The 26,833-nt window shown below is 46.3% G+C and overlaps 1 protein-coding gene and 1 non-coding gene across 2 annotated transcripts in view; both read right to left on the bottom strand.

Moving 5' to 3' along the window:
* Positions 1-26,833, bottom strand: part of NGEF (neuronal guanine nucleotide exchange factor) — a 129,996-nt gene that overhangs the window by 78,642 nt on the left and 24,521 nt on the right. The window contains exons 2-3 of the mRNA XM_012434188.2: positions 14,103-14,445; positions 9,226-9,334 (exon numbers count right to left, since the gene is read on the bottom strand). Of these exons, the coding sequence (XP_012289611.1) occupies positions 9,226-9,334; positions 14,103-14,370 (377 nt within the window). The 5' untranslated portion in view covers positions 14,371-14,445. The remainder of the gene's footprint in view (positions 1-9,225; positions 9,335-14,102; positions 14,446-26,833) is intronic.
* On the bottom strand, positions 18,739-18,902 carry LOC135273774 (U1 spliceosomal RNA). The gene has a single exon (XR_010341580.1). It is a non-coding gene; the product is annotated as a U1 spliceosomal RNA (small nuclear RNA).

Genomic DNA, 26,833 nt, shown 5'->3' with positions numbered 1-26,833 from the left:
TTTTTTAGGTGAATCCATAGATGACAGTCACAATGTTTAACAACCAGGTGTGGCACCAACCAGCTAGAACAAAGTTGTTAACACTTAGTGGGGCTGTCCTGGGCTGTCCCTGCTGAGTGTTGGCTTTGGAGGTGACTCCTGTGTTTAATGCAGTCTGGCCATTCTGGGAGCAATGCGCTCCTGCGATTCCCTCAGGCCATTGCCAGGAAAAGAGGAAAGCCGGTGGCTAATGTTTCCACAAGGCTGATGCTTGCTTAGTTTATGCAGAAAAATTGCCCCTCGTATTTTAGATGTAGCTTAATTTTGTATACTAAATATCAACTTATAAAAGCACATATTAGAGATTTTTCTTATACATATATTTAGCAATGTAGCACTTTTGTGACATGAAATTATTTCTGGGACTAGAATCCTGATTCGTGACCTTGCGCCTGTACGAATAAGGTCCCAGTACAACATCTGAACTTGACAGGACCCCAAGGAACCGATTCAGTGATACTGGGGGTTTGCCTCCTGTGGGCAGATTAATAGGAACACCCTCCTTCTCATAGCTGTGATTTCCCTGGCCATACCTCACAGGCAGCCTGGAAAGGGGAGGTCATGGGTGTGGAGTCAGAGCCCCTGGGTTCACGGTCTGGCTGTTACTAGGTAGCTGTGCAGCCTTAGGCTAGGCACGAAATTGTGTTGAGTCTAGGCCTGGAGCAGTGGCTCATGCCTGTAATCCCAGCACTTTGGGAGGCCGAGGTAGGTGGATCACCTAAGGTCAGGAGTTCGAGACCAGCCTGGCCAACATGGTGAAGCCCCGTCTCTACTAAAAACACAAAATTAGCTGGGTGTGGTGGCACATGCCTGGCTGTAATCCCAGCTACCTGGGAGGCTGAGGCAAGAGAATCCCTTGAATCTGGGAGGCAGAGGTTGAGGTGAGCTGAGATCACACCATTACACTCCAATCTGGGCAATAAGAGCGAAACTTCATCTCAAAAAACAACATGTGGGGATAATGGTGAGAGAATGTAGTAAGACAGTGAGTGTAAAGGCGCTTGCCATATGTAAGTTGACGGCCTGTGCCCCTTTTTACAGAACGTCTTTCTACAGTGATTATGCTTCCCTCCTGCCGTGCTGCCCAGCTCACCACGACTCACTGCTGGTTGGTGTGCTGAAGAGGACTTGCAAAGCAGCCTTGGATGAACTGAGGATGGGCACTGATTACCAAGAAGAACACCGCATGTGCCACGTCAGCACCACCCCACATCTTGAAAACTGGACTGGCTCTTGGGTCCATTCCGGGCTTCTGAAGACTCTAAGTCTTTAATCTACTGCCTCTGGTCCCTACTGTTGTTACGTCCATTCTCTGCTGCTCACCTCACCCAGGCCCCTTTCGGCATTCTTTTGCGTGAGACCCAACTCTAAGTACACTGTACATGTTTGGGCTTGCCTGGCTCACCTTCACATGTTTAAAAATTCTCCCAAGCACAGCTCCCACTGATGAGGTGGGAATGGCCCCATTCATCTTGCCCCCTGCCCTTTTAGCTGTTTGACCCAGAGACAAACACCTGACCCAAGGATGGGCAACGAGATTACTTCCCTTAGAAATTCCTTTTTTCTAAGAGACACAAAAAAGAGTCCCCATTGGCTTTGTGGCCAGCTGAGATGAAAGGTCACTGCGGCAATGGCTGCCATTCGCGTCAAGTGCAAGCTGAAAAGCAGAGAAGCAGGACAATCGAGCACTCCTGGGAGAGAAACAGGGAGGAGTGAGCCTCATGGTCCATGAGAAAAGGATAAAGGGCCTGTAGTTTCTGATGGCTTCTTCATTCTCGTAAAGGTGGAAAGATGGGCTTCATCTCTTCCACCTGGAGTCTCCAGGATTCCAGCACTTTTACAACATTCCTCTTTCACTTGAGCAAATTTGAGTAGGCTTTGATCTTTGTCATCAAAGCAACCTTGGCCAGGAAATAAGACAAGGATGCCTACTCTCACCACTTCTATTCAGCATTGTGGTTGAAGTCCTTGCCAATGCAATAAGCCAAGAGAAACACATAGAAGGCATGACGATTGAAAAGAAAGAAATATGGCTGGGCGCAGCGACTCATGCCTTTAATCCCGCACTTTGGGAGGCTGAGGTGGGTGGATCACTTGAGGTGGGTGGATCACTTGAGGTCAGGAGTTCAAGACCAGCCTGGTCAACATGGTGAAACCCTGTCTCTACTAAAAACACAACAGCAACAACAATAACAACAAAAATTAGCCAGGTGTGGTGGTGGGCACCTATAATCCCAGCTACTTGGGAGGCTGAGGAAGGAGAATCACTTGAACCCGGGAGGCGGAGGTTGCAGTGAGCGGAGATGGCACCACAGCACCCCAGCCTGGGTAATAGAGTGAGACTCCATCTCAAAAAGAACAAATAAGTGAATTTTTTAAGATCACAGGATACTAGGTGAACATGCAAAAATTAATTTTATTTTTACATACTACCAAAAAATGATTGAAAAATGAAATTAGAAAACACTGGCATTTAAAATAGGATAAAAACATGAAATACCTAGGAACAAATTTATTTAAAATATGTGTAAAACCTTTACATTAAAAACTACAAATCATTGCTAGATTAATTTTAAAAATATCTAAATAAATGAGAGATTAGGACTAGGACATGTTCATAGTTTGAACAATTTGAGTTGCCAAGATCCAGGTGTCAATGATCCTGTAATTAAAAAAAAATTGACAAAAATTTTCTATGTTGCATACAATATGTTGTTTTGAAATACATATACCTTGTGGAATGACTAAATCAAGCTAGTTAACATATGGATTAACCCAACATTTACCTGTAGAGACAATGAAATTTCGACTGAAATTCTAGCAGGCTTTTTTTTGGTAGAAATTGACAAACTGATTCCAAAATTTGTATGGAAATGCAAAAGATTTGAAATAGTCAGGACTATATTTAAAAAGAACAAAGTAGGAGGGCTTACACTACCAGATTTTAAGATTAAGCATAAAGAACAGTATTTAAGACACTGTGGTAGTGGCATAAATATAGACAATTAGATCAATGAAACAGGGTAAAAGTGCAGAAATAGACCCAGTGTCTGCAGTCATTTGACTTTTGAAAACAAGTAGCAATGCAATTCACCGAGAGAACAGAGGCTTTGTCAATAAACAGTGCTAGAGCAACTAGAGGTCTACGTGGACTACAGACCCAAATGTGAAAGTGAAGAGTCTAAAACTTCTGTAAGAAAATGTAGCAGAGTATCTTTATGACTTTGAGATAGTCAAATATTTCTTAGGATAGAAAAGGACAAACAAAAAAATTACTAACTTAGTCTTCATCAAAATTAAAAACTTCTGCTCATTAAAAGACGAGAAACTTGGCCAGGTGTGGTGGCTCACGTCTGTAATCCCAGCACTTTGGAAGGCCGAGGCACGCAGATCACTCGAGGTCAGGAGTTCGAGACCAGCGTGGCCAATATGGTGAAACACCCATCCCTACTAAAAATACAAAAATTAGCTGAGCGTAGTGATGGGCGCCTATAATCCCAGCTACTTGGGAGGCAGGAGAATCACTTGAACATGGGAGGTGGAAATTGCGGTGAGCTGAGATTGCGCCACTGCACTCTGGCCTGGGCAACAGAATGAGACTGTCTCAAAAAAAAAAAAAAAAAAAAAGAACAATCAGGTACACATATGTTGATGAATTTCCAAAATATTACCTTGAGCAATGGAAGTCAGACACCGTAGAGTACACACTGCGTGATCCCATTTATATGAAGTTCAAGAACTAGTCTGATGGTGATAGAAGTTAGAAGACGGTTATGTGAGCCGGGCGCAGTGGCTCACGCCTGTAATCCCAGCACTTTGGGAGGCCGAGGCAGGTGGATCACGAGGTCAAGAGATTGAGACCATCCTGATCAACATGGTGAAACCCCGTCTCTACTAAAAATACAAAAAATTAGCTGGGCATGGTGGCGCGTGCCTGTAATCCCAGCTACTCAGGAGGCTGAGGCAGGAGAATTGCCTGAACCCAGGAGGCAGAGATCGCGCCATTGCACTCCAGCCTGGGTAACAAGAGCGAAACTCAGTCTCAAAAAAAAAAAAAAAAGAAGACGGTTTTGTCTGAGGGTTGGATATTGGCTTGAAAAAGGGCCCTGAGGGGCCCTCTTGGGTCAGTGGAGATGTTCTCTATCTTGGTCCAGTTGATGGTCAAGGAGGTGTAGTACTTGTGTAAAAGTTCATCAAGCTGTAGACCCAAGATCTGAACATTTTATTGTAATGTAAAATGACCTTCGATAAAGCATTAGTTAAATCACCTTTATGAAAACACTAACGACACCGACAATTAAAAAAAAAAAAACCAGGGAGATAAAATATTTGGGGCTTTTCCGAGCCAAGTGCTGTAGCCTCTCTTTAATTGTTACCAGTCTTTGTGCCACGTACGGGTTTTTATTGTTGCTGTTGCTGTTGGTGTTTTTCCTCTGCTAAATTTAGATCACGAAACCTGCCTTTCTGTGCACAAATCAAGCTTGGAGACAGAGAATGATTGCCCTGTATGAGAGCAAAAGGGACTTGAATAGGAATGGATAAAAACATTGGGAAGGCGACTGTGGAAACTGAACAAGAGATGCTCAGAATCAGCCGCAACACTTTGCGTGAGGGACCCCTTATAAGAAGACAGTGACACAGGGATGTGGGCAAGAGCAGGGATTCAGTTATGCGAGTGACAGACCTGACTCGGAATGCTGTGGGGTGAGTCAAACTGGGAGCAAACAAGACAGAGAATGAGTGAGGACCCCAGGCGTCTCACATTAGACAAGCGGAGATGGCGGGGCTCATCCCCGGTCCATGTAGCGTGCCCAGGAGAAATACATATTTTGGACTTTACCTTTAAAAGCAATAACTCAAAGCCCTCGGAACCTGACAGCCCATCCGAGGCTTTTGTCTAGAAAATGTCCCCACAGCAGGTGCATGATGACTTGCCTCGCCATGGAGATCCAGCTCAGAGAATGTAATAGCAACACATGGCACAGTGGAGCTGGCGGTTCCTGCTTTGGAGGCAGTCAACATCAATGTGCTCGCCAGAACCACTATGCTCACTAAGCCACAAGACAGGAGGGGGCGCAGGTTCATGGGTAAGCTGGACTTGGTGTGGTACAAACAGGAGGGCGCTCATTCTTCCTCCAGATTCCCCACTTCCGCCAGCTCTGTAGGTTGGCACCACCTGCCTGGGCCTTGTATGAAACCTCTGGCAGAACACGTGCAAGCTTTGCCAGCCACTTGCAAGTTATGACCAAACGGTATCTTTTGCTGGGTATTAAAGAGAGTAGCCCAAAGCGATTTTCTGCTTCTCCCTCTCCAGGTGCAGACCCTACCACAACCAAAGCCCCTACCTCTTGCTCCATCTTCTCCCCACCCTCCAGCTGCTGTTTGGGCTCCTTAGAGATACCTCCCGGGAGGTCTCTGACTTCAATTCCTTGGCATGTGCAGAGCTCTTAGGCTGGGACTCCAGCAGGAAGTGCTCTTGTGTAGACTCCTTTTCAAATCAATTAACAGCTGGCTGTCTTCCTCGAGACCCACACTTGGCTCTGAGAAGTCACACACCTCTGCCTTGCCTTTGGTGTGATGCATCCCCCGTCCCTGCTCAGCCCTGGCCCTCCTCCCCTTGCAGGCTGCTTCAGCCAGTTCAGCTCTAGATGCTTTCAAGTGTGAGCCAGGGTCCTGTCCCCCAGATTCCAGAGATTTCCAAGTGGATTCCTTGAAGGCCTCCTCATTTGACTTAAGGGGAAAGGATCCCATGGGGAAGGGTAGGAAATTCACAGCACCCTGACAACTCCCCGCAAACAAAACCCAGTAGCCAGACCCGTCACTCTCCTTTCATCTAGTGTTAAGGCATTTTTATACACCAATTGGCTGGCAGCCACTGCCCTGAGGCCTCTTCTCTCCCCACTCCCAGGGCCCCTTCTTGGCCCCTTGGACTCTTGCTCTGGCCTTGGGTCCTGGTTGTCAGTTACTTTTACTCTCAGTCCTTTTGGTACCCTCCAAGGCTGGGGAGCTGAGGTGGCTTCACGGTCTCTGCTGTGTCCCAGGTAGGTGGTCAGATGTTTACAGTGTTGTTCTTGGCTCTTGGGGCTTCAGCCACATCAGAGACAGCAGGAAACGACTGCCCATTGGTATAGTCTGTGTTTTGTCCCCACCCAAATCCCATGTTGTAATCCCCAGGGCTGGAGGTAGGGCCTGGTAGGAAGTGTTTGGATCAGGGGGCGGACCCCTCATGTCTTTGTGCTGTCTTCGTGATAGTGAGTTCTCACCAGATCTGGATGTTTAAAAGTGTGTGGCACCTCTCACCCTACTCCCTTGCTCCTGCCACGTGAGACACCCCCTCTCCTTTTGCCTTCCACCGATTGGAAGCTTCCTGCGGCCTCCCCAGAAGCAGATGCTGCCATATTTCCTGTATAGCCTGCAGAGCTGTGAGCCAATCAAACTTCTTTTCTTTATTATTATTATTATTATTGAGACAGAGTCTCACTCTGTTGCCCAGGCTGGAGTGCAGTGGCATGATCTCAGCTCACTGAAACCTCTGCCTCCTGGATTCAAGCAATTCTCCTGCCTCAGCCTCCCAAGTAGCTGTTTTTACAAGCGTGTTCTACCATGTCTGGCTAATTTTTGTATTTTTAGTAGAGACAGGGTTTTGCCATATTGGCCAGGCTGGTCTCGAACTCCTGACCTCATGCAATCCTCCCACCTCTTCCTCCCAAAGTACAAACCTCTTTTCTTAGAAATTACCCAGCTTCAGGTATTTCTTTATAGCAATGCAAGAACAGCCTAATACACTCATAATATCCAATTACATGCAAGTAAAATGGGTGTGTGTGTGTGTGTATGTGTCCAGGGATGAATGGGCAAAGCAATCTCAGGAAGGAAATGTTGCCTCCCCGCCTTGTCCTGGGATTCTGGTGAGTTGCCTGGTTCACAATTCCCCAGTGCAGATATAGGGATATGGTTTCCCTGTAGCCATCCAAGGTTTTGCAGAGATTGTGAAGCTTCTAGGAATTTAGCTTAAGGAAATAACGAGGGCTGGCCATTAGGTTTTGCCACAATGATACTTATCATAGTGTGACTTACAAAACAGCAAAAATTTGAAGCTGCCTTGGGTCAGAGCTTGCTTGTGCCTCCCGTTTATCCACTCTCCCCTTCTTCCTCTTTGATGGAACCCATTTACTGAGGGCAGAAACAGATCTGGCTTTTTTTTTTTTTTCCTGAGATGAAGTTTTGCTCCTGTTGTCCAGGCTGGAGTGCAATGGCATGATCTCGGCTCACTGCAAACCCCGCCTCCCGGGTTCAAGTGATTCTCCTGCTTCAGCCTCCCGTGTAGCTGGGATTACAGGCATGCGCCACCACACCTGGCTAATTTTGTATTTTTAGTAGAGATGGGGTTTCTCCATGTTGGTCAGACTGGTCTCAAACTTCCAACCTCAGGTGATCTGCCTGTCTCGCCTCCCAAAGTGCTGGGATTACAGGCATGAGCCACCGTGCTCGGCCCAGACCTGGATTTTATTTTATTTTATTTATTGAGATGGAGTCTCACTCTGTCCCCCAGGCTGGAGTGCAGTGGTGATCTCGGCTCACTGCAACCTCCACCTTCTAGATTCAAGGAATTCTCCTGCCTCAGCCTCTCAGGTAGCTGGGATTACAGGTATGTGCCACCACACCCCCAGCTAATTTTTGTATTTTTTAGTAGAGATGGGGTTTCACCATGTTGGATAGGCTAGTCTTGAACTCCTGACCCTAAGTGATCCACCTGTCTTAGCCTTTTAAAGTGCTGGATTATAGGCATAAGCCACCGTGCCCGGCCCAGACCTGGCTTTTAAATGACACACCCATTTCCCAGCCTCCCTTGCTGGTGGAGGTGGCCATGTGATCCAGTTTTGGCCAATAAGATATCAGCAGCAATGGTTGGGTGGGCTTCAGGCAATCTCCTTAAGAGCAGGGCAGACCTGGCTGCTGCTGTGCCCTTCCCCTGCTGGCTTTTCTCTTTCCCTCCACCTGAACGGTGATTGTGATGGCTGGAGCTCTGGCAGTCACCTTGACAGATGACAGATTAGAAAGCTAGAAGGAGCCTGGATCCATGCAGGCGTGAAGGAGCTACAGTCGTGACCCCTCAGGTTTCTCTCACACAAGAGCCAAATAGATCTCTGCCCTGTTAAGCTGTGCTATTCTTTAAAATAAGCAGCTGAATTCAGTACCGACTGATACAATACCCCAAACCCAACAATAGCAGCACAGTTAATAAATCACAGTCCAGTCATAAGAGAATATTTTATAGTAAGAGCTCATTTTATGAAAAGAAAGTAGACATAAACATATAGAAAAAAGACTGAACCACATTTATGGCATAATGAAACCTCTCTGTCTTGCTATATTACCCAGGCTGGCCTCAGACTCCTGAGCTTAAACGATCCTCTGGCCTCAGCCTGCCAAAACTTGGGATTACAGGCTCAAGCCACTGTGCCTGGCCAAGATACAGTGATTTATCTTTCCCTCCCTCCCTCCCTCGCTTTCTTCATTTTTTTTTGAGACAGAGTTTCACTCCATCACCCAGACTGGAGGTTAGTGGCTTTATCTCACCTCACTGCAACCTCTGCCTCCCTGGTTCAAGTGATTCTCCTGCCTCAGCCTCCTGAGTAGCTGGGATTACAGGCAAGCACCACCACACCTGGCTAGTTTTTTTGGTATTTTCAGTAGAGACGGGGTTTCACCATGTTGGCCAGGCTGGCCTCGAATTCCTGGCCTCAAGTTATCTGCCTGCCTTGGCCTCCCAGAGTGCTGAGAATACAAGTGTGAGCCACCACGCCTGGCCGTGATTTTTCTATTCTATTTCTTGATCTACGTAGTATCTAAAATTTCTTAGTTTTGTGACAGGGGAGTAAGAATAGTTTTTTTGTTACTTGCACCTGTAATCTCAGCTCTTTGGGAGGCTGAGGCTGGAGGATCCTTTGAGCCCAGAGGCAAGACCCCATCTCTGCCCCCAAATTTTTTTTTTAAATTACTGTACAAAACCATATTTTTTTTGAAATCGTGGAGTTGTTGCTGTTGTTGTTGTTTTCAGCATGGGCAACCAAAAGTCCCTTTTTTTTTTAATAACATGACGCCCTTGTAACCCCATCAGGTCTTTGCAGCAATGCCCCCTGGTGTGTCTCCTGGATGCCTTCCTCGTGATCTGCCATCTCTTACCTCATTTTCTGGGTTCCTGTCTGCATTGCTGTTCTCCAAGGAGGCATTCTGCTCCCGGGGATAGTCAAGGTCAGGGGCTTATTTACAGATTTTCCATTGTCCTGTGAATCTGTGACATTTCAGAAAAGGAGCAAGTTAGAAGATACAGATTGCCCCTTTTCAGGCAATTCTTGTAAGCCTAGGACAGTAGCAGCAGTCACGCTGGAAGGTGAAGAAAGTGGTGTGGGAAGGGGTGTCCACACCTCGCTCCCTGAAGGGAGTTTGATAGCCTGGAACGCCATCCCTATGAAAGTTATAATTATGGGCCTGGCGCAGTGGCTCACATCTGTAATCCTAGCACTTTGGGAGGCTGAGACGGGTGAATCACCTGAGGTCAGGAGATCGAAACCAGCCTGGCCGACATGGTGAAACCCCATCTCTACTAAAAATACAAAAATTAGCTGGGGGTGGTGGCGGGTGCTCATAATTCCAGCTACTTGGGAGGCTGAGGCAGGAGAATCGCTTGAATCCCAGAGGCGGAGGTTGCAGTGAGCCAAGATCACACCACTACACTCCAGCCTGGGTGAAAAAAAAAGGGAAAATTATAATTATGATATAAGCAACTTCATATACATTTACATATGCATAAACATACATATATACATACATGCATAGTGGAAAAAAGATATTGGAAATAAGAACACAGCCTGGCTAATGCCTTAGAGGCAATAAAGCCGTAACTGTTAGTGTTATTTCTACTGGATAAAAGTCACTGGCAACTTGATTTTTTTTTTTAGCATCTAACAGTTCCCGGGTCCTAATGAATATTAAATAATAAGTCAAGTTACCCTCCCCTAGGCAGTCTGCTTACTCAGGGGTGGGATTTTTAGGCAACCTGCTGTGATTTGGAAAGGGTACTCATTTTGCAGATAAAACAGTGAACGTCCGACACCTTCCAGACCCAAATCACACATCGTGACTGCAAATCATGAGTTTCCTTGGTGGTTGGGGAGTGGAGCAGAGAAGCCTGTGACCTGGTGGCTGACTTTGTCTGCTCCTTCTCTCCCCCAGCCCCCACCCCATGCTCTTTCTCACCATTGAGGTCAAACAGGACATCTCCTTGGATTAAGAAGTGCTGAGCAGTCAAGAGAATTCGCTCCAGGTGACATGAAGGAGTCACTGTAAAAATAAAACTGCCAGGCCAGGTGTGGTGGCTCACACCTGTAATCCCAGCACTTTGGGAGGCTGAGGTGGGCGGATCACTTAAGGTCAGGAGTTCGAGACCACCCTGGCCAACATGGTGAAACTGTCTCTACTAAAAATACAAGAATTAGCCAGGCCAGACATGGTGACAGGCACCTGTGGTCCCAGTTACTTGGGAGGCTGAGGCAGGAGAATCGCTTGAAACCAGGAAGCAGAGGCTGCAGTGAGCTGAGATCGCACCACTGCACTCCAGCCTGGGCAACAGAGCGAGACTCCGACTCAAACAAACAAACAAATAAACAAAAAACCCCTGCAAATCTGAGGAGAATGTTTATGGCTGGACATAGAGGTCACGTTTGGGGATGGCACTGTTCTGTCTGTACTGGTGTCAGCATCCTTGGCTCGGCTTGGGGAGGTCGCAAACTCAGGCCCTTTCCCTAGCAGCCCTGTTTCCCTTCCCAGCTTCATCCCAGACACAGCCCTGTGCTTCCCTTTTCCTGCACCTCCAAAGACCTCCCTGACCCCCAACCTTGGCAGGTGCAGCTGCTTTTCTTTCTGCTTGCGATGCTCTAGTCTGCCGTGTCCGACAGGCTGGCCACTAGCCACGTGTGGCTATTGTGCACTTGAAATGTGGCTGGCAAATGTGACCGAGGAGGTGAATTTTTCATTTTATTTAATGTAATTTAAATTTAAAAGTACAAACTCATATCGATTCAGTTGTTGGGAAACTTTTAAGGATATTTGGATCGATTTGGGTATGTAAATCCACTTTTCTGACTGTACATTTTATGCAGTCTAAATCCAGATTAAGTATTTCCAATGAAAATTTGGCATGCGAATTGAGAGGGGCTGCAGATATAAAATACTCAACAGATCTCAGAGACTTCGTGCAAAAAAAAGAATGTAAACTACCTCATTGATAATGTTTATATCGATGATTAACTATAGGATAAAATGGTACATTTGCATCTTGCTGGGTTAATAAAATGCATTGTTAAAATAAATTTCACCCACTTATTTGTACTTTTTAAATGTGGCCACTGGAAAATTTAAGATGATGTATGTAGCTTGCAGCGGATTCCTGTTGGATGGCACTGCTGTAACCCCCTTCGTCATCCACAGAGGCTTTGGAGCCAGAAGGATCTGAACTCCAGCTCAATCTGTACCACACAATAGCTGTGTATTCTGGGTAAATGGCTCAATCTCTGTGGGCCTGAGTTGTTACGTTTGATCTGTAAAATGGGTATGGTAAAATACCCTTGAAATGCCTGCCTAGCACAGCCATTGGGTACCTGCATGAAGTCAACTGCGTTCGCTTCCCTCTCTCCCCAGCCATGTCCTTACCCCGCCTTTTTTTTTGAGATGGAGTCTCACTCTGTCACCCAGGCTGGAGTGCAGTGGTGCGGTTTTGGCTCACTGCAACCTCTGCCTCCCAGGTTAAAGGAATTTTCCTGCCTCAGCTCCCTGAATAGCTGGGATTACAGGCATGCACCACTATGCAAGGCTAATTTTTGTATTTTTAGTAGAGATGGAGTTTCGTCATGACGGCCAAGCTGGTCTCAAACCCCTGACCTCAGGTGATCCACCTGCCTTGGCCTCCCAAAGTGCTAAAATTACAGGTGTGAGCCACTGCACCCAGCAGTCCTTACCAATTTTTTAAGACTCATCTAAAATATCATCTTTGGGAAGACTTTTCCTAACCTCAACAGAAGGGTCTAGTGCTTTGCCTTTATCTCTCCTGTAAACTTTGGCACATGGCTTGCAGTACAATGACATTACAATATTGTGGGTTCCTCAAAGGCAGAGACTCCAGCTTCCTTGTGTGAGAGTATGCTTTTAGCTTTTAGCACATGAGAAATTTCAAGCGTATGGAAAAGTTGAGCTTCCATGACGATAGTATTTCAATCATTATATTTTTCTGGCTTAACTGAGTGCTTGCTACATGATCTTGTTAATGTTTGTGGTGGACAGCAACAGCCACAGATTCTACCACCATTACCACTGTGGAGTGATGAAGTCATTTTCCCCAACCCCTTTGGTCTGGTCTGGCCCTGTGGGCTGGTTTGACCGACAGAACATAGTGCAGGGGACTATGCACAAGGTGTAAGTCTAGGCCTCAAGAGGCCAGGCAGCTTCTGCTCTTGCTGTCTCAGAACCCGACTACCATGTGCATAAGCCTGGGCCAGTCTGCTGGGGGATGAGACACCACGTGGAGCAGAGGCCAGCAGTCCCAGCTCACAGACCACCAGAGGGATGAGTGAGGCTGTCCTCCACCACCCAAGCCCAGAAGAGCCACCAGCTGACTGCAGAGGTTACACAAACTGGCCCAGACACAGGAACAACTCAACCAGCCCCCAGAATCATGAGAAATAATAAATATTGCTGTTTTAGGTCTCTATATTTTGAGGGGAGTTTAACTTGTAGCAAACAGCTACCCAATACAGGGTTTGATGAATGTTCTTGAATGGCTTGATGAAGTCTCTGGATTTAGGAGGGACTGCCACTCTGGCACACTCAGGGTGCATATAGTCTGGTGGCAGTTGCTGTACCCCCAGGGCTGGGAAACTGTCACACTTTCTGCACCCGCTGCAGGCTGCCCGTCAGCCACAGGAGCACATCACAAGGAAAATAGCACCAACACCCCATTTGTAAAGTTTTCTGAACTTTATTCTGCTCAATATGTATATTTTGAGCAGATAAAATGTGCTAGGCACTGGCCTAAAAGATTAAGAAGTCTTGTTACAAATCTATTCCCAAGATTGTAATCTCATTTATTTTCAGGGCAGCAGAAGCTCTGGCCATGGCAGTGACACTGAGACGACAGAACAGAACGTCACCACTGAGAAAATTCATGTTCCCAGATGACCCCTAATTTGGACGGCTCGAAGTCTGCTTCCTAGAACGCATGTACAGTGGGTGGGGGGGGGGAGGTGCTTTGTTGAGTTCCAGAACAAGAAACCGTTTTTCAATAGAAGCCAGTCTAATTGTATAATTTGGGTCAACACTTTCTCCTAAGTACACCATAGTGGAGGAATCTGGATTCTTTAGATAATGGTTTTAAAATGCGCTACCCTGTTACCATGTCCTTGGTAATTTTATTTTATTTTTTTCTTTCTTTCTTTTCTTTTCTTTTTTTTTTTTTTTGGAGATGGAGTTTCGCTCTTGTCACCCAGGCTGGAGTGCAATGACACAATCCAGGCTCACCAAAACCTCCGCCTCCTAGGTTCAAGTGATTTCCCTGCCCCAGCCTCCTGAGTAGCTGGGACTACAGGCACGCGCCACCATGCCTGGCTAATTTTGTATTTTTAGTAGAGATGGAGTTTCTCTATGTTGGTCAGGCTAGTCTCGAGCTCCCAATCTCAGGTGATCCACCCACCTCGGCCTCCGAAAGTGCTGGGATGAGCCACCGTGCCCAGCCTATCCTTTGTAATTTTATTTTTTTATTCTTTATTTTTATTCTTTTATTTATTTTTTATTTTTTTGAGACAAGAGTCTTGCTCTGTTGACAGGCTGGAGTGCAGTGGTGCCATCTGGGGTCACTGCAACCTCCATCTCCTGGGTTCAAGCAATTCCCCTGCCTCCGCCTCCCAAATTTTCAACACGACTTATTCATTCTCATTTAATGAGGACCTTTCAGCACTGATGACTCCAACCAATATAAGCGAACAGCCGTGACAGCTGTCCCTGACACTGACCTGCCAGGCAGCTGGTGTTCCGTTCAGGGGCGTCTCTGGCCTTGGTTTTGCTCCTGCGTCTTATGGAGCGGTTGAAGATGGAATTTCTCTGAATTGGGATGTGGCGATGAAGCTCTTTGACTTGGATCTCCTGGTCAGCTTGAGAAGTCTCTTCTTTTTCTGAGAGTAACTCAGGTTTCACCTTGGCTGGTTCATTATCAATGTTTCGCTGATCACTTGCTGATTTCCTCTGGGTCTTTTTCACATCTTCAGATTCCTTGGTCTCCATGGAAATAGAGCCAGCTGTTTCTCAGCAGAACAACTGGAGGTCAGTGACTTTCCCAAGCTTCACTGGTTTTGAGTGCTTTAGAATAGAAAGAGAACAATTTTCAGTTAGAGTCATCAGGCAAAGTATTCTATTCAGACTGGAGTTTCACTCTCATTCTAATTTGATGAAATGTGGGCTAATCTGCACATCCTGGCATCCATGTCTTTGCCACTGAAAATTACAGCTTAATCTCTACAATTTGTAGGCATTCATGTATCATTTTATGATTGTGGTTTGTTTATATTATTCATAGGATGCACTTTTAGGGGGAAATGTTTAAAGTGGCTTGCAAAACTACATTCAAGTAAACACTTCTTAAATAATTCAAGAGAAAAAGGGTAGCAGAAACAGTGAGGGAATTCCAGGAAAGCATTAAGAGGGACCATAAATGTCCAGACAGGAAAAGAAAGTCTCAGAGGCTGGGCGCAGTGGCTCACGCTTGTAATCTCAGCACTTTGGGAGGCTGAGGTGGATGGATCACGAGGTCAGGAGTTCAAGACCAGCCTCACCATGATGGTGAAACACTGTCTCTACTAAAAATACAAAAAAATTAGCTGGGCGTGGTGGTGGGTGCCTGTAGTGCCAGCTACTTGGGAGGCTGGGGCAAAGAATTGCTTGAACCCAGGAGGCAGAGGTTGCGGTGAGCCAATATTACGCCATTGCACTCCAGCCTGGGCGACAGAGCAAAAAAAAAAAAAAAAAAAATTCTCAGAAGATGAGAAAGGACTGTCGGCACAGTGCAAGGTCTCACAATGGTAAGTTTAGACATGGGCAAGCTTGAACCCCAAGAGGGCAAACTTTGCCATCGGCTGGCAGCCAAGTCTAGTGGGTGCCTTAGTGGCCTCTCTGATGGAATGACGTGTGGCCTTGGTGGGAAATAAGGTCTTCTCATCCCACAGCCACCCTGCCATGGGCTGGAGAAACAGAATAGTCACCTCCCTCTGGGGAGACCCTATAACATATCTGAACTAGGACAATTTTCACAGGAAAAGGGGGATACGACAGGAACAAATCCCACCTCCCTCCCCACACAGACCTCCTTCTAGGGTGGGGGTGCTCTGGGTGACGGACTGTGTAAACCCTCTGGAGGGGTCTAAGCTGGTGGGACGGCGTGCTAGACAGAGAAGCCAAGCTAGGAATTCTTCTCAGTTCTCTACCCACCTGAGGGCTTGAAACCTGGGGTCCCACGGACTCCATGGAGGTTTTGAGGGTGCAAGGCTGTGTATGAGCATATACATTTTCCTGGGCTATAGGTCCAGAGATTCTATCATCCTCTCAAAATGGTTGGAGACTAGGCCAAGTGCCGATCTGCAATCCTAGCACTTTGGGAGGCAGAGGCGGTGGTGGGGATCACTTGAGGTCAGGAGGTCAAGACCAGCCTGGCCAACATGGAGAAACCCCATCTCTACTAAAAATACAAAAATTAGCTGGGTGTGGTGGTGCATGCCTGTAGTCCCAGCTTCTTGAGAGGCTGAGGCAGGAGAATTGCTTGAACCTGGGAGGTAAAGGTTACCGTAAGTTCAGGCCACTTCACTCCAGCCTGGACAACAGAGTGAGGCTCCATCTTGAAAAAATAAATAAATAAAAATAAAAGTAAAAATACAAAAAAAAGGTCGGAGACTGAAGGAAGCTTAAGAGCCACCGCTTTTGCCCATGTCTTCCTCGGTAAAATGGGGAGCACGGAGGGCTGGGCTTCAGACGCCTCCTTTCCTGCTGCACCCCTCCTCTTACCCACGCCTCTTCCTCTGGAGTCCCTCTGAGTTCCCAAACCCCTTCTTCTCCACCTGCCAGCCAGCCCTACACTATTGATCTGGGGCAGGCAGTCAGTAGAACAGTCAGAGAGTGCCTTCTTAACCTAAGACCGGAATCAGGACTTTCTGGGTAGGGGGATTTGAGGACTGAAGACCACTCTGGTTCCTAGAACCAGCTACTTACGACACATGTTTGTGTTAGAAGGCTTGGCCTGGGATCGCGCCTCCGTTCCCACCTGCTTGCAGAGCTGGTCCTGTTCTATTAACCATCTTCCCGATAAATTATCGGCCAGGCAGAAATGACCATTAATACTCAGAGGTTGCCTCAGAGCAGCCGGGCCACGTGCAGGGACACATCCTGTGCTCATAGGGACCTGGGCAGTGCTTCCCCACTGCGGTCAGCTGGGGGACCCGGCAGTGCCAGACCCTTCTGGTCTCGGCCTCCATTTCCTGATCCATGAAGTTGAAAGTGCACTGTCTCGTGGGATGAAAGGACCTTATTCTCTACCATGGGATGGGCGAAGCCCCTTCCAGCCGAGAGTAACGCTGCTATTTCAGGTGGCCAGAGAGGGCTGTGCAGTGGCTGGGAGGCCACACTTAGGTTGGACCATTAATACACACTATTCCCGGAGTGCCCCTAACCTGAGCCACTGAGGAATGAGGTCACAGTAAGAGAGAAACCTTTCTTGAGCCAGCAAGAGGACAGAGAGAGAGATAGAGAGAGAGAAGGGGAGAGAGAGAGGGAGGGAGAGAGAGAGAAGGAGAGAGGGAGAGGGAGAGGGAGGGAGAGGCTTCCATTCTGGCCAGATGATTGGGGACCCCTGCCTTTGCTGTGGTTGGGAGCCTGGCTGCAGGGATGGGCAGAGACTCGAGAGGGATGAGGTCACCTTCGTCACTCAGCTGTCCTCTGGGGGCCTGGGGGCAGAATGGGAATGAGGACCACGGACAAGGACGGCCTCGAGCTCAATGTAAGGAGGAGACCCACAAGTGTCCGAGCTCCCCAAAGTTGCACGGGCTGCCTAGGGGGCTGACGTCCCTGTCACTGGAGCTGTCCAGGTGGAGTCTGGAGGGGCTGTTGAGGTTTTAGAGCTCAGTGGGGCCTCCTGCCCTGGCATCTCCTTCTCTCTTCTTTCCCCGGCCCCTGTGCCCAGCAGCTCACCCACACTCTTGTATTGAGGTTGCTCTCAGCAAAGAGCTGGACCTTTAGACAGTGATGAGCAGGGGTCCCGTGGGGTGGCAGTGGGGTGGATGATGTAGGAATTCATTGTGTTTTGGTGCCAGTCTGTGGAGGCCTCTGACTGCTGGACTGACTGAGGAGCTCACCCAGCAAACCCTGTTGGTGGCCAGGGGCCCTGGCAGGTCCTAGGCAGGAGGCACAGCATCCCAGGGAGGCAGGCACAGGGTGGGGTAGTGGGGACACAGAGCCCATCTTGAGGGAGATGGCACACAGGTGAGTGCCTGACCAGGTCGGGGCTGCAGGGAGGAATGGGAGGAATCGAGGGTCAGTGCCTTGTGGTGGTTTTGGGAGCAGTGGATGAAGGAGCTGGCCCACAGCTGTAGCGGGCCTGGGTGCCTGGTGGAATGCCGCTCCTGGTCTGGGAAGCAGGAGTGAAGCCAGATTTGGGTCAGAGCACGCTGGTTTTGGAGTGTTGGGTTGAGGAATCTCCAAGGAGAAAAGCCTGTGGGCAGAAATCCCTAGCCCAGGCCAGACTGACTTACTAACAGGCATCTTATAGCTCTGACAAGGGGACCCCCGGGGCCTCTGTGTTGTGATCCTAACATGGACTTTTTCTTTTTTTGGCTTTCAAGGTTATTATTATTATCATTATCACCATCATTATTTTAGGCTGCATCTTAAAAACTTGAGAGGCCGGGTGCAGTGGGCCACATCTATAATCCCAGCAAATTGGGAGGCCGAGGTGGCGGGGGATCATTTGAGTCAGGAGTTCCAGACCAGCCTGGCTAACATGGTGAAACCCTGTCTCTACTAAAAATATGAAAACAAAACAAAAAAGTAGCCGGCTATGGTGGCAGGTGCCTGTAATCCCAGCTACTTGGGAGGCTGAGGCAGGAGAATCGCTTGAACCTGGAAGGCAGAGGTTGCAGTGAGCCGAGATCACACCACTGCACTCCAGCCTGGGCGACAGAGCAAGACTCCGTCTCAAAAACAAAACAAAACAAAATAAAACTTGAGGTATAATTTACTCTCTTTATTAGTTTTGACAAACACATTCAGTGCATGTAACCACCACCGCCAAGAAACAGAACAGCTCCCTCACCCCTCAAAGTCCCCTTGCACCTGCTGAGGTCAGTCCCTGCCACGCCCCCAGCCCCTGGCAAGCACCAATCAGAGTCTTGGTTTGCCCTTTCCTGTCTTATAGGTGGAGCTGGTGGTCTGTCCCTCTTGTTGGAGTGGAGTGGTGCGGTAAGGGCTCATCTACGGCTCACAGCAGCCTTGACCTCCTGGACCCAAGCCATCCTTCCACCTCAGCCTCTTGAATAGCTAGGACCACAGGCACGTGCTGCCATGCCCGCCTAATACTTGTATTTTTTGTGTTTATTTTATTTTTTTAAACAATTGGGGAAAGCACGAACACAGTCCTCCACTACCACAAATTATGCAGCTGAGTTTCCCACATTTGGAGAAATTGCAGGGGTCAGCACATCTAGAGTGCAATAGATAAGATTTGCCCTGGGAAAACCACCTTCATAATCATGGTATTTCCCCAGCCAGGTAAGTATGTGCTTGTATTTTTTGCAGGGATGGGGTTTCACCATGCCACCCAGTCTGGGTGTCTGGCTCTGTAGCCTGTTGTGCTGCGTTCTTGGCTCAGTGGACGTTGCCTGTGTCAGCGCTGACCACCAGCGTTTACTGTGCAGTGTCAGGGGTGTGGGGACGCCCACATGGTAAACCACCAAGGGCACTGGGCCAGGAGTCAGGGGACCTGAGTTCGAATCTCCATTTCCAGCTGCCTTTAATCACGGGCTTAACATCAGGCAAGTCAGGGCCTGTTTCCTGTCCAGAAAACATGGGGTGGGTGGGTGTTCTTGACTCCTAACTCTCAAATTCCACGATCCAGGGAGGCTCAGAGAGTCCTCAGAGGGATGTGCATGGTACAATGAGAGTTGGGGGGATTGTTCTTCCTGAAATGAGGAGGCTCTGAAATGCTAAGAAGCGTTCCCAAATCTTAACATATTTGAGATGATTAGACACAAACACACACACACACACACACACACACACACACACACACGGAGAGCTCATAAAACTATCTGTAAAACAACCCTAATTCCGCTGCAATTATTGACTATTTTAGGCAAATGTGCTCTACGTCTGGAATCTTTTTGTAATTGCTTTGATTCGTCTATATCCATTAACTGCCGGAAAACCCAGCAACTTCCCCCACCCCAATCTCCTGATGTTCCCTTAAGCTCCTCTGCAGCTTTAGACCCATGGCTTTCTATCCCATGGTGACTTTAGGGTGGAGGAGCCTGGGGATAGCTTGGTGATTGAGGGAGGATGCGGCTCACGGTGCACTTGCATTCATTCATTCATTCACGCATGCATGCACGAACACCGCCCCAGCGCCTGCTGGCATGGGACTCACGTCTTCGTTTTATGTCTGTCCACATTCCCTCCTTAAGAAGCTTCCTTAGGGCAGGACTTGGTCTGTTTGGGTCTCTGCTGTCCCTGATGCCGGCCACACAGCAACATTCTGTAAACACCTTTTTACAGCAATAGATGAATGGATGAGTTACCTTAGCTAAGCCTCACAACTTCTGCGTGAGTCAATGTGATAATTACCTCCCTCCCCCACCACTTTATAGATGAGGCAGCTGCCCCTCTCAGAGCTGTGATTATCTGGCCAAGGTCACATGGCTGGCAAATGGTGCGGCAGGGGCCACATTGTAGCTATCTGACTCATTTGTTGGGGGGATCTGTGATGTGGTCAAAAGCTTCTGTTGTAACTGTGGGCTGAAGGCAGGCCTGGGAGAATCAGAGGCAGGAGGAGGCTCTATTCGGCTGTCTCGGTGTTAGTTATGCGGCTTCGGGCACAGGAGCTGAGGTGACTATTACACCTCCCAGCCCTGGGCTGCATGAATCAGTGTGTGAATCAGTGGCCTGGGAGGTTAGGACACATGGGGACAAGGACGTGGGGAGTTGCGGGGCGCTGGTTGCAGGCTCAGCTGTAGCAATCACCAGCTGCAGTGGAGGAAGGCACAGTGCCTGTCGGGAGGGGCACAGTGGGCGTGGAGAGCTGAGGTTCCTAGACTGGGCTCTCGTTAAATCACAGATTCTGATTCAGGAGGTCCGGGTGGGGCCCGAGATTGCATTTATTTGTTTCTTTCTTTTTTTGAAACAGAGATTTGCTCTGTCGCCCAAGCTGGAGTCCAGCGGCACCATCTCTGCTCACTGCAACCTCCACCTTCCGGGTTCATGCAATTCTCTTGCCTCAGCCTCCCAAGTAGCTGGGATTATAGACGCTCGCCACCAGGCCAGGCTAATTTTTTTTTTTTTTAAGTAGAGGTGGGGTTTCACCATGTTGGCCAGGCTGGTCTCAAACTCCTTACCTCAAGTGATCCCTGCCATTTGCAGCAGCATGATGAGCTTGGAATGGATGAGCTTGGTTGGGCTTTCTGTATGTGGTTAAGTGAATAAGCCATATACAGAAAGACAATTACTGCATGATCTTATATGCAGAATCTAAAAAGTCAAACTTTTAGAAGCAGAGAGTAGAACAATGGTTGCTAAACGTGGAGGGGGGTGGGTAGGGAGAATGGGGAGATGAGGGTCAAAGGGTAAAACCTCTCAGTTATAAGATGAACAAGCTCTGGGGATCTAACATACAGCATGGGTGGTGATGGGCGTGTTAATTTGATTGTGATAATCACTACACAATGTATATATCCATTACATCATCACACTGTATACCTTGAACATATTCCGTATTTGTCAATTAAATATTTTTAAAAGTTATATACAGCATTTATAAATCAAAAGGCAAAAATTACAGGGGAAACATACAGCAGGAAAGAATAAATCAAGTGATGGAGGCAGTGTAAGATGCAGAGTAGGACTCTTTCTTTCTTTTTTTTTTTTTTGAGACAGAGTCTCGCTCTGTAGCCCAGGCTGGAGCTCAGTGGCATGATTCGGCTCACTGCAACCACTGCCTCCTGGGTTCAAGCGATTCTCCTGCCTCAGCCTCCTGAGTAGCTGGGATTACAGGCACGCACCACCACACATGGCTAATTTTTTATATTTTTGGTAGAGACGAGGTTTCACCATGTCGGCCAGGCTGATCTTGAACTCCTGACTTCAAGTGATTCAGCCCCCTTGGCCTCCCAAAGTGCTGAGATTACAGGCATGAGCCACCATGCCCAGCCAGAGCAGGACTTTTTCTGATATTCTGGAATTACTGCTAAGGCCAAACAAATTGCTGCAGCTTGAGTCTGCGGCAAAGAGGGATCACGGAGGGCGGCGTGCCCCCTGTGGTAGTCTCCACTCTCAGATTAAAGAAGAGGAGGAAGAAGGGAGGAGCTTGGCCCTTTGCGGGTTCTGTAGCCCATGCAAAGAGGAAGCTGGCTCCAAAGAAGCCCTGGAAAGGCGTAGGGGTCCCTGTAGGAAGGAGAGGCTCCCAGCTGGAAGCTCACAGGGCTGTGGAACCCATGGGCCCATTCCAGAGTCTCCTGGGAGAGGGTGCCGAGATCTGGGAATACACTGCACATGGAATGGAGCTGGCTTTGGGCTGGAGGATTTCTGAAGGTAGGACCTGCTGGAAGACTTCGTTCCATGGGGCTCAAAGGGATTGTGGCTTGCGTGTCCTCGAAGGAAATGAGCCCCCTCAACCTTAACTTTGTTCTCCATGGTCTTTGGAGCAGCCCTTGTACAAGAAGACCCTGGAGTTCCCCGAGAGTCCTTAGAACCCAAATGGGGACTGCCCAGGTGACCACTGGGCCAAGCAATAGGAGACTCAAGCTGGAGAAGGGATTGCAAGCAGGCAGGTGCACCCGGGGCCAGAGGCAGATGTGGCCACTCCTCTGGGAGGGATGGTCTCCGGGGTGTGTGTGTGTGTGTGTGTGTGTGTGTGTGTGTGTCAACCTCAAAGGCCCCAGAGGGATACCTCCTACCACGGTGCGCAGCTGGCCCAGGAGGGGTGCCTCGGCTGGCTGATCCCTGCTCCTTCCCCCACCACTAAGGGAGGAGGGGAGGGGAGGAAGGTGGCTCCAGGCAGCTGCTTGCCACTCCCCAAATGGTCTGCAAGTAGAGCTTTGAACAATGTGAGACTGAACTTTGGAAAACTGGAACGTGGCTGAAATGAGCAAAGGATATAAACAGCGCTCAGGAAAGTCGATACAAATCACCCTTAAAATCTTGTGAAAGGATTTTCAACCCTGTGCCTCATAAGAGGAAAGAAAATCCAAATCACACTGAGATGTCTTTTTTCACTTGCTATATTGGCAAAAACTCAAAAGAGTAATTGGTGCAGCCGAGGGCAGCAGGCAGCCGCCATCCCTGCTGGTGGGAGTTTACATGGATTCCAGCCCCACGGGGCAGTTTGGCAATGCCTGTCAAAATAAAAAAGCAAATACGCTTTGACCCAGCCATCTCCCCTGCAGGAGTCTGACCCCTGGATCTGGCTGCACTGTAGGGAGTGTCCTGGGTGCAGGTGACTCACTCCAGCATCATCCTGGAGCCAGTGACTCATGGCAGATTGTTCAAGGGCGAGCAATTGGAAGCAACAGGGATGTCTCTTAAACAGAAACTGGCCTCACAGATGAGAAAATTCTAAACGTTTTCACAAATGGGAGATGATGCAGTTGTAAAAGCAAAAAAGAAGTTCAATGGACGGTACTGGTCAAGAAAGGATGCTAGGTTACATCAAGAAAAAAAGCAACAAGAGTATGTTTGGTATGTTTCTATCAGTATAAAGAGGGAAATGTATTCAAATTTATTCAGATGTGCCTAAAAACTTCTGGAAGAAGTTGTGAGAAATTAGTATCAATGGTTACACACACATGCACACACAGACACACACATATATCTATTCAGGAGAATTGCTTGAACCTGGGAGGTGGAGTTGCAGTGAGCTGAGATTGTGCCTCTGCACTCCAGCCTGGGCAATGGGTGAAACTCTGTCTCCAAAAAATAATAATAATAAAAAAGCTATGCCAGAGTATAATGTATTCAAAAATTAAATACGCCATTTGAGAAAAAAAATGACTAGCACAGAACCTTAAATACAAAAATGAGTCTATTCTAAAAACTAAAGGAGACAGAGAAGTTGTGGGATCTGGACAGCAAACCTCCAAGACCCCTGCTATGCAGCAGAGAAGTGAGTCCGGACAGAGGTAAGGTAGTAGCCATGATCGGGAAACATTAAGCTGTTTTATATGTATATTTTCAAAAACTGGGGTTTCCCAAAGAATCAGATAAGAAATAAGGATGAACAGTTAAATGAGATGTTTTAATTTCTTTATCAAAATGTTTTTAGAGTGATTTACTTAATAAAATTGAGGCAATTTCATAATCATTAGAAAATCTTAATACAATATAGCACATTGGTAGATCACTTGACAAAGTCAAATACCAATCCCCAGCAAAAAGCCTTTAAAGATAAGACTAGAAGGAAAATTCACCATGGTACGGAAGAGACTGTGTGCATTTCAACATGGTAAAGGTTAAAAATCAGAGGTGTTCCCAATAAGAGTATGGTTCTTGCTCTCATCATTATTAATATGTTTCCAGAGGTTTTGGGTAGCATAATAAGACATAAAACAAATAAGTTATCAGAAAGAAATCTAAATAATTTGTAGGTGACATGACTAGAAAACCCCAAAGAACCAACTGAAACTACTAGAACTACAATTAATTAGCCCAGGTCCTGAATAAGATAGACTCACTGCATGTCAACAAAAACAGGTTAGAAAATGGAGAGATTCCAAGTATAGTATTGTAGTAACAAAGCCAGAACACACAGGATAATTGTATTAATAAATACAAACAACCTATATAAAGGAAAAACTTGAGAGATGAAAGGAAGCTTGCATGTTTAGAGAAGGCTGGGTTTTTCTTGGATGAGAAATTGAAATATTAAAAATATATCAGTTAATAGTTAATACAAGTTAATATTTATAGTTTTAGTGCCATTCCAATGAAAAAACTGATCAGACTGTTTTGATAAAATGATTATGAAATTCATCTGCAGGATAGACAGCCAAGATTAGCTCAAACTTTTTGGGCAATATAGATAATAAAGAGAGACTTTTTCTTCCAAATATCATTAAATGTTGCAATAATAAAAGGAATGTGTATTGGTACAAAGTAGTTGATCAGTGAAACAGAATGGCTAGCACAGAAATAAATTCTTATCTCTAAAAATGTTATTTTATAGAAGAGGCACCACAAATATAAAAACATGGAAGGGCTACTAAACCAGACAAAAGTCACAAGAAAAGAAAATTATAGTTCTATATATCTTATTAATATAGAAGAAAATGTCCTCAACAAAATACTAGCAAACTGAACACAGCAATATATGAAAAGGATTATATACTATGACCAAGTAGAATTTATCCTAGGAATGCAAGGTTCGTTTAACATGCAAAAATCAATTAATGTAATACACCATATGAAGGGAACAAGGGACAACAACATGATCATCTTGTTAGACATATGATATCAAATAGCATTTGACAAAATTCAACAACCCTTCATAATAAAAACATTCAACAAACCAGGTATAGGAGAAAATTTTCTCAAACCTGATGAAGGGCATCTATGAAAACTACACAGCAAACACCATATTTAATTGTGAAAGACTGGATGCTTTCTCTTAAGATCAGGAAGAAGGTAAGAATGCCCACTTTCACCTCTACTATTCAAAATTATAATGGAGATTATAAGGCCCTTAGCCAAGAAATAAGAAGTCATTCAGATTGGAAAGAAAGACATAAAATGATCTCTATTTGCAGATAACATAATCTTGTATATAGAAAATTCTAAGGAATCCAGTAAAAAATAAACAACCCCAGAAAACTATTGGAAGTAATAAACAAGTTCAGCAAAGTTTCAGAATACAAGATCAATATACACAAATTAATTGTATTTTTGTATAGTAGAAAGGATCAAACCAGAAATGAAAATGAAAAAAAATCCATTTATAATATCATGAAAAATAATAAAGTACTTAGAAATAAATTTAACAAAAGAAGGGCAACATTTAGATGCTGAAAATTATAAAGTATTATTGGAAAAATTAAAGAAGACCTAAATAAATAGAAAGATATCCCATTTTCATGGATCAGAAGAATATTGTTAAGATGGCAATACTCCCCAAATTGATCTCCATATCCAACAAAACTTGATTAAAATCCCAGGTGGCTTCTTTGCAGAAACTGATAAGCTGATCATAAAATTCACCTGGAAACTCAAGAGACCCATGCCAAAATAATCTTGAAAAAGAACAGAGCTGGACTCACACTTCCTGATTTCAAAACCTACTACAAAGCAACAGTAATCAAGACAGTGTTGTACTGGCACAGGATATAGGTCAAGAAATATAGGATATAGGTCAAGTTTCAAGATACAGATCAAGAGAACAGAATTGAGTATCTGTAAATAAACTCATACATCTATGGTCAAATGAATTTTGACAGGTGCTAAGACCATTCAATGGGAAAAGGATAGTTGTCTTCAGCAAATGGTGCTGGGACAACTGGGTAGCCACACACCAAAGAATGAATTTGGATTCCTACGTCACATCATATACAAAGATTAACTCAAAATAGATAAAAGCAAACAAACAAATTAACAACAACAACAACAACAACAACAAAAACTAGTTGTAAGGGCTAAAACCATAAAACTCTTAGAATAAAACTTAGGGCTAAATCTTCTTGACATTGGAGTAGGTAATGGTTTCCTAGATATGACACCAACTGCACAAGCAACAAAAGAAAATAAATTGGACGTCATCAAAATTAAAAACTTTTGTGCTTCCAAGTACACCATCAAGAAAATTCTTGGCTGGCCAGGGTGGCTAACACCTGTAATCTCAGCACTTTGGGAGGCTGAGGTGGATGCATCATTCGAGGTCAGGAGTTCAAGACTAGCCTGGTCAACATGGTGAAACCCTGTCTCTACTAAAAATACAAAAATTAGCTAAGGGTGGTGGTGTGCACCTGTAATCCCAGCTACTTGGGAGGCTGAAGTGGGAGGATCACTTGAGCCTGGAAGACAGAGGTTGCAATGAGCTGAGATCATGCCACTGCACCCCAGCTTGGGTAAGTGAGACTGTCTCAAAAAAAAAAAAAAAAAAAAGAGAGAGAGAAGAGAAGAGAAAAGGAAAGAAAAGAAAACTTTGCAAATCATATACCTGATAAGAATCTTGTATGTAGAGCATATAAATAACTCGTACAACTCAATAATAAAAAAAAAATTAAAATATGGGGCTGGGAATAGTGGCTCACATTTATAATCCCAGCACTTCGGGAGGCGAGGCTGAGGTGGAAGGATCACTTGAGCCCAGGAGTTTGAGACTAGCCTAGGCAACATGGCAAAACCCCTTATCTACAAAAAATACAAGAATTAGCTGGAAGTGGTGGTGCACACCTGTACTGTAGTCCCAGCTATTCAGGAGGCTGAGGTGAGAGGATGACTTGAACCCAGGAGG

This window comes from Aotus nancymaae, unplaced genomic scaffold (assembly GCF_030222135.1).
Source record: "Aotus nancymaae isolate 86718 unplaced genomic scaffold, 86718_ANA_hifiasm-v0.15.2.pri h1tg000008l, whole genome shotgun sequence".
Taxonomy (NCBI): Eukaryota; Metazoa; Chordata; class Mammalia; order Primates; family Aotidae; genus Aotus; species Aotus nancymaae.
This window is presented reverse-complemented; position numbering and strand designations above follow the sequence as displayed.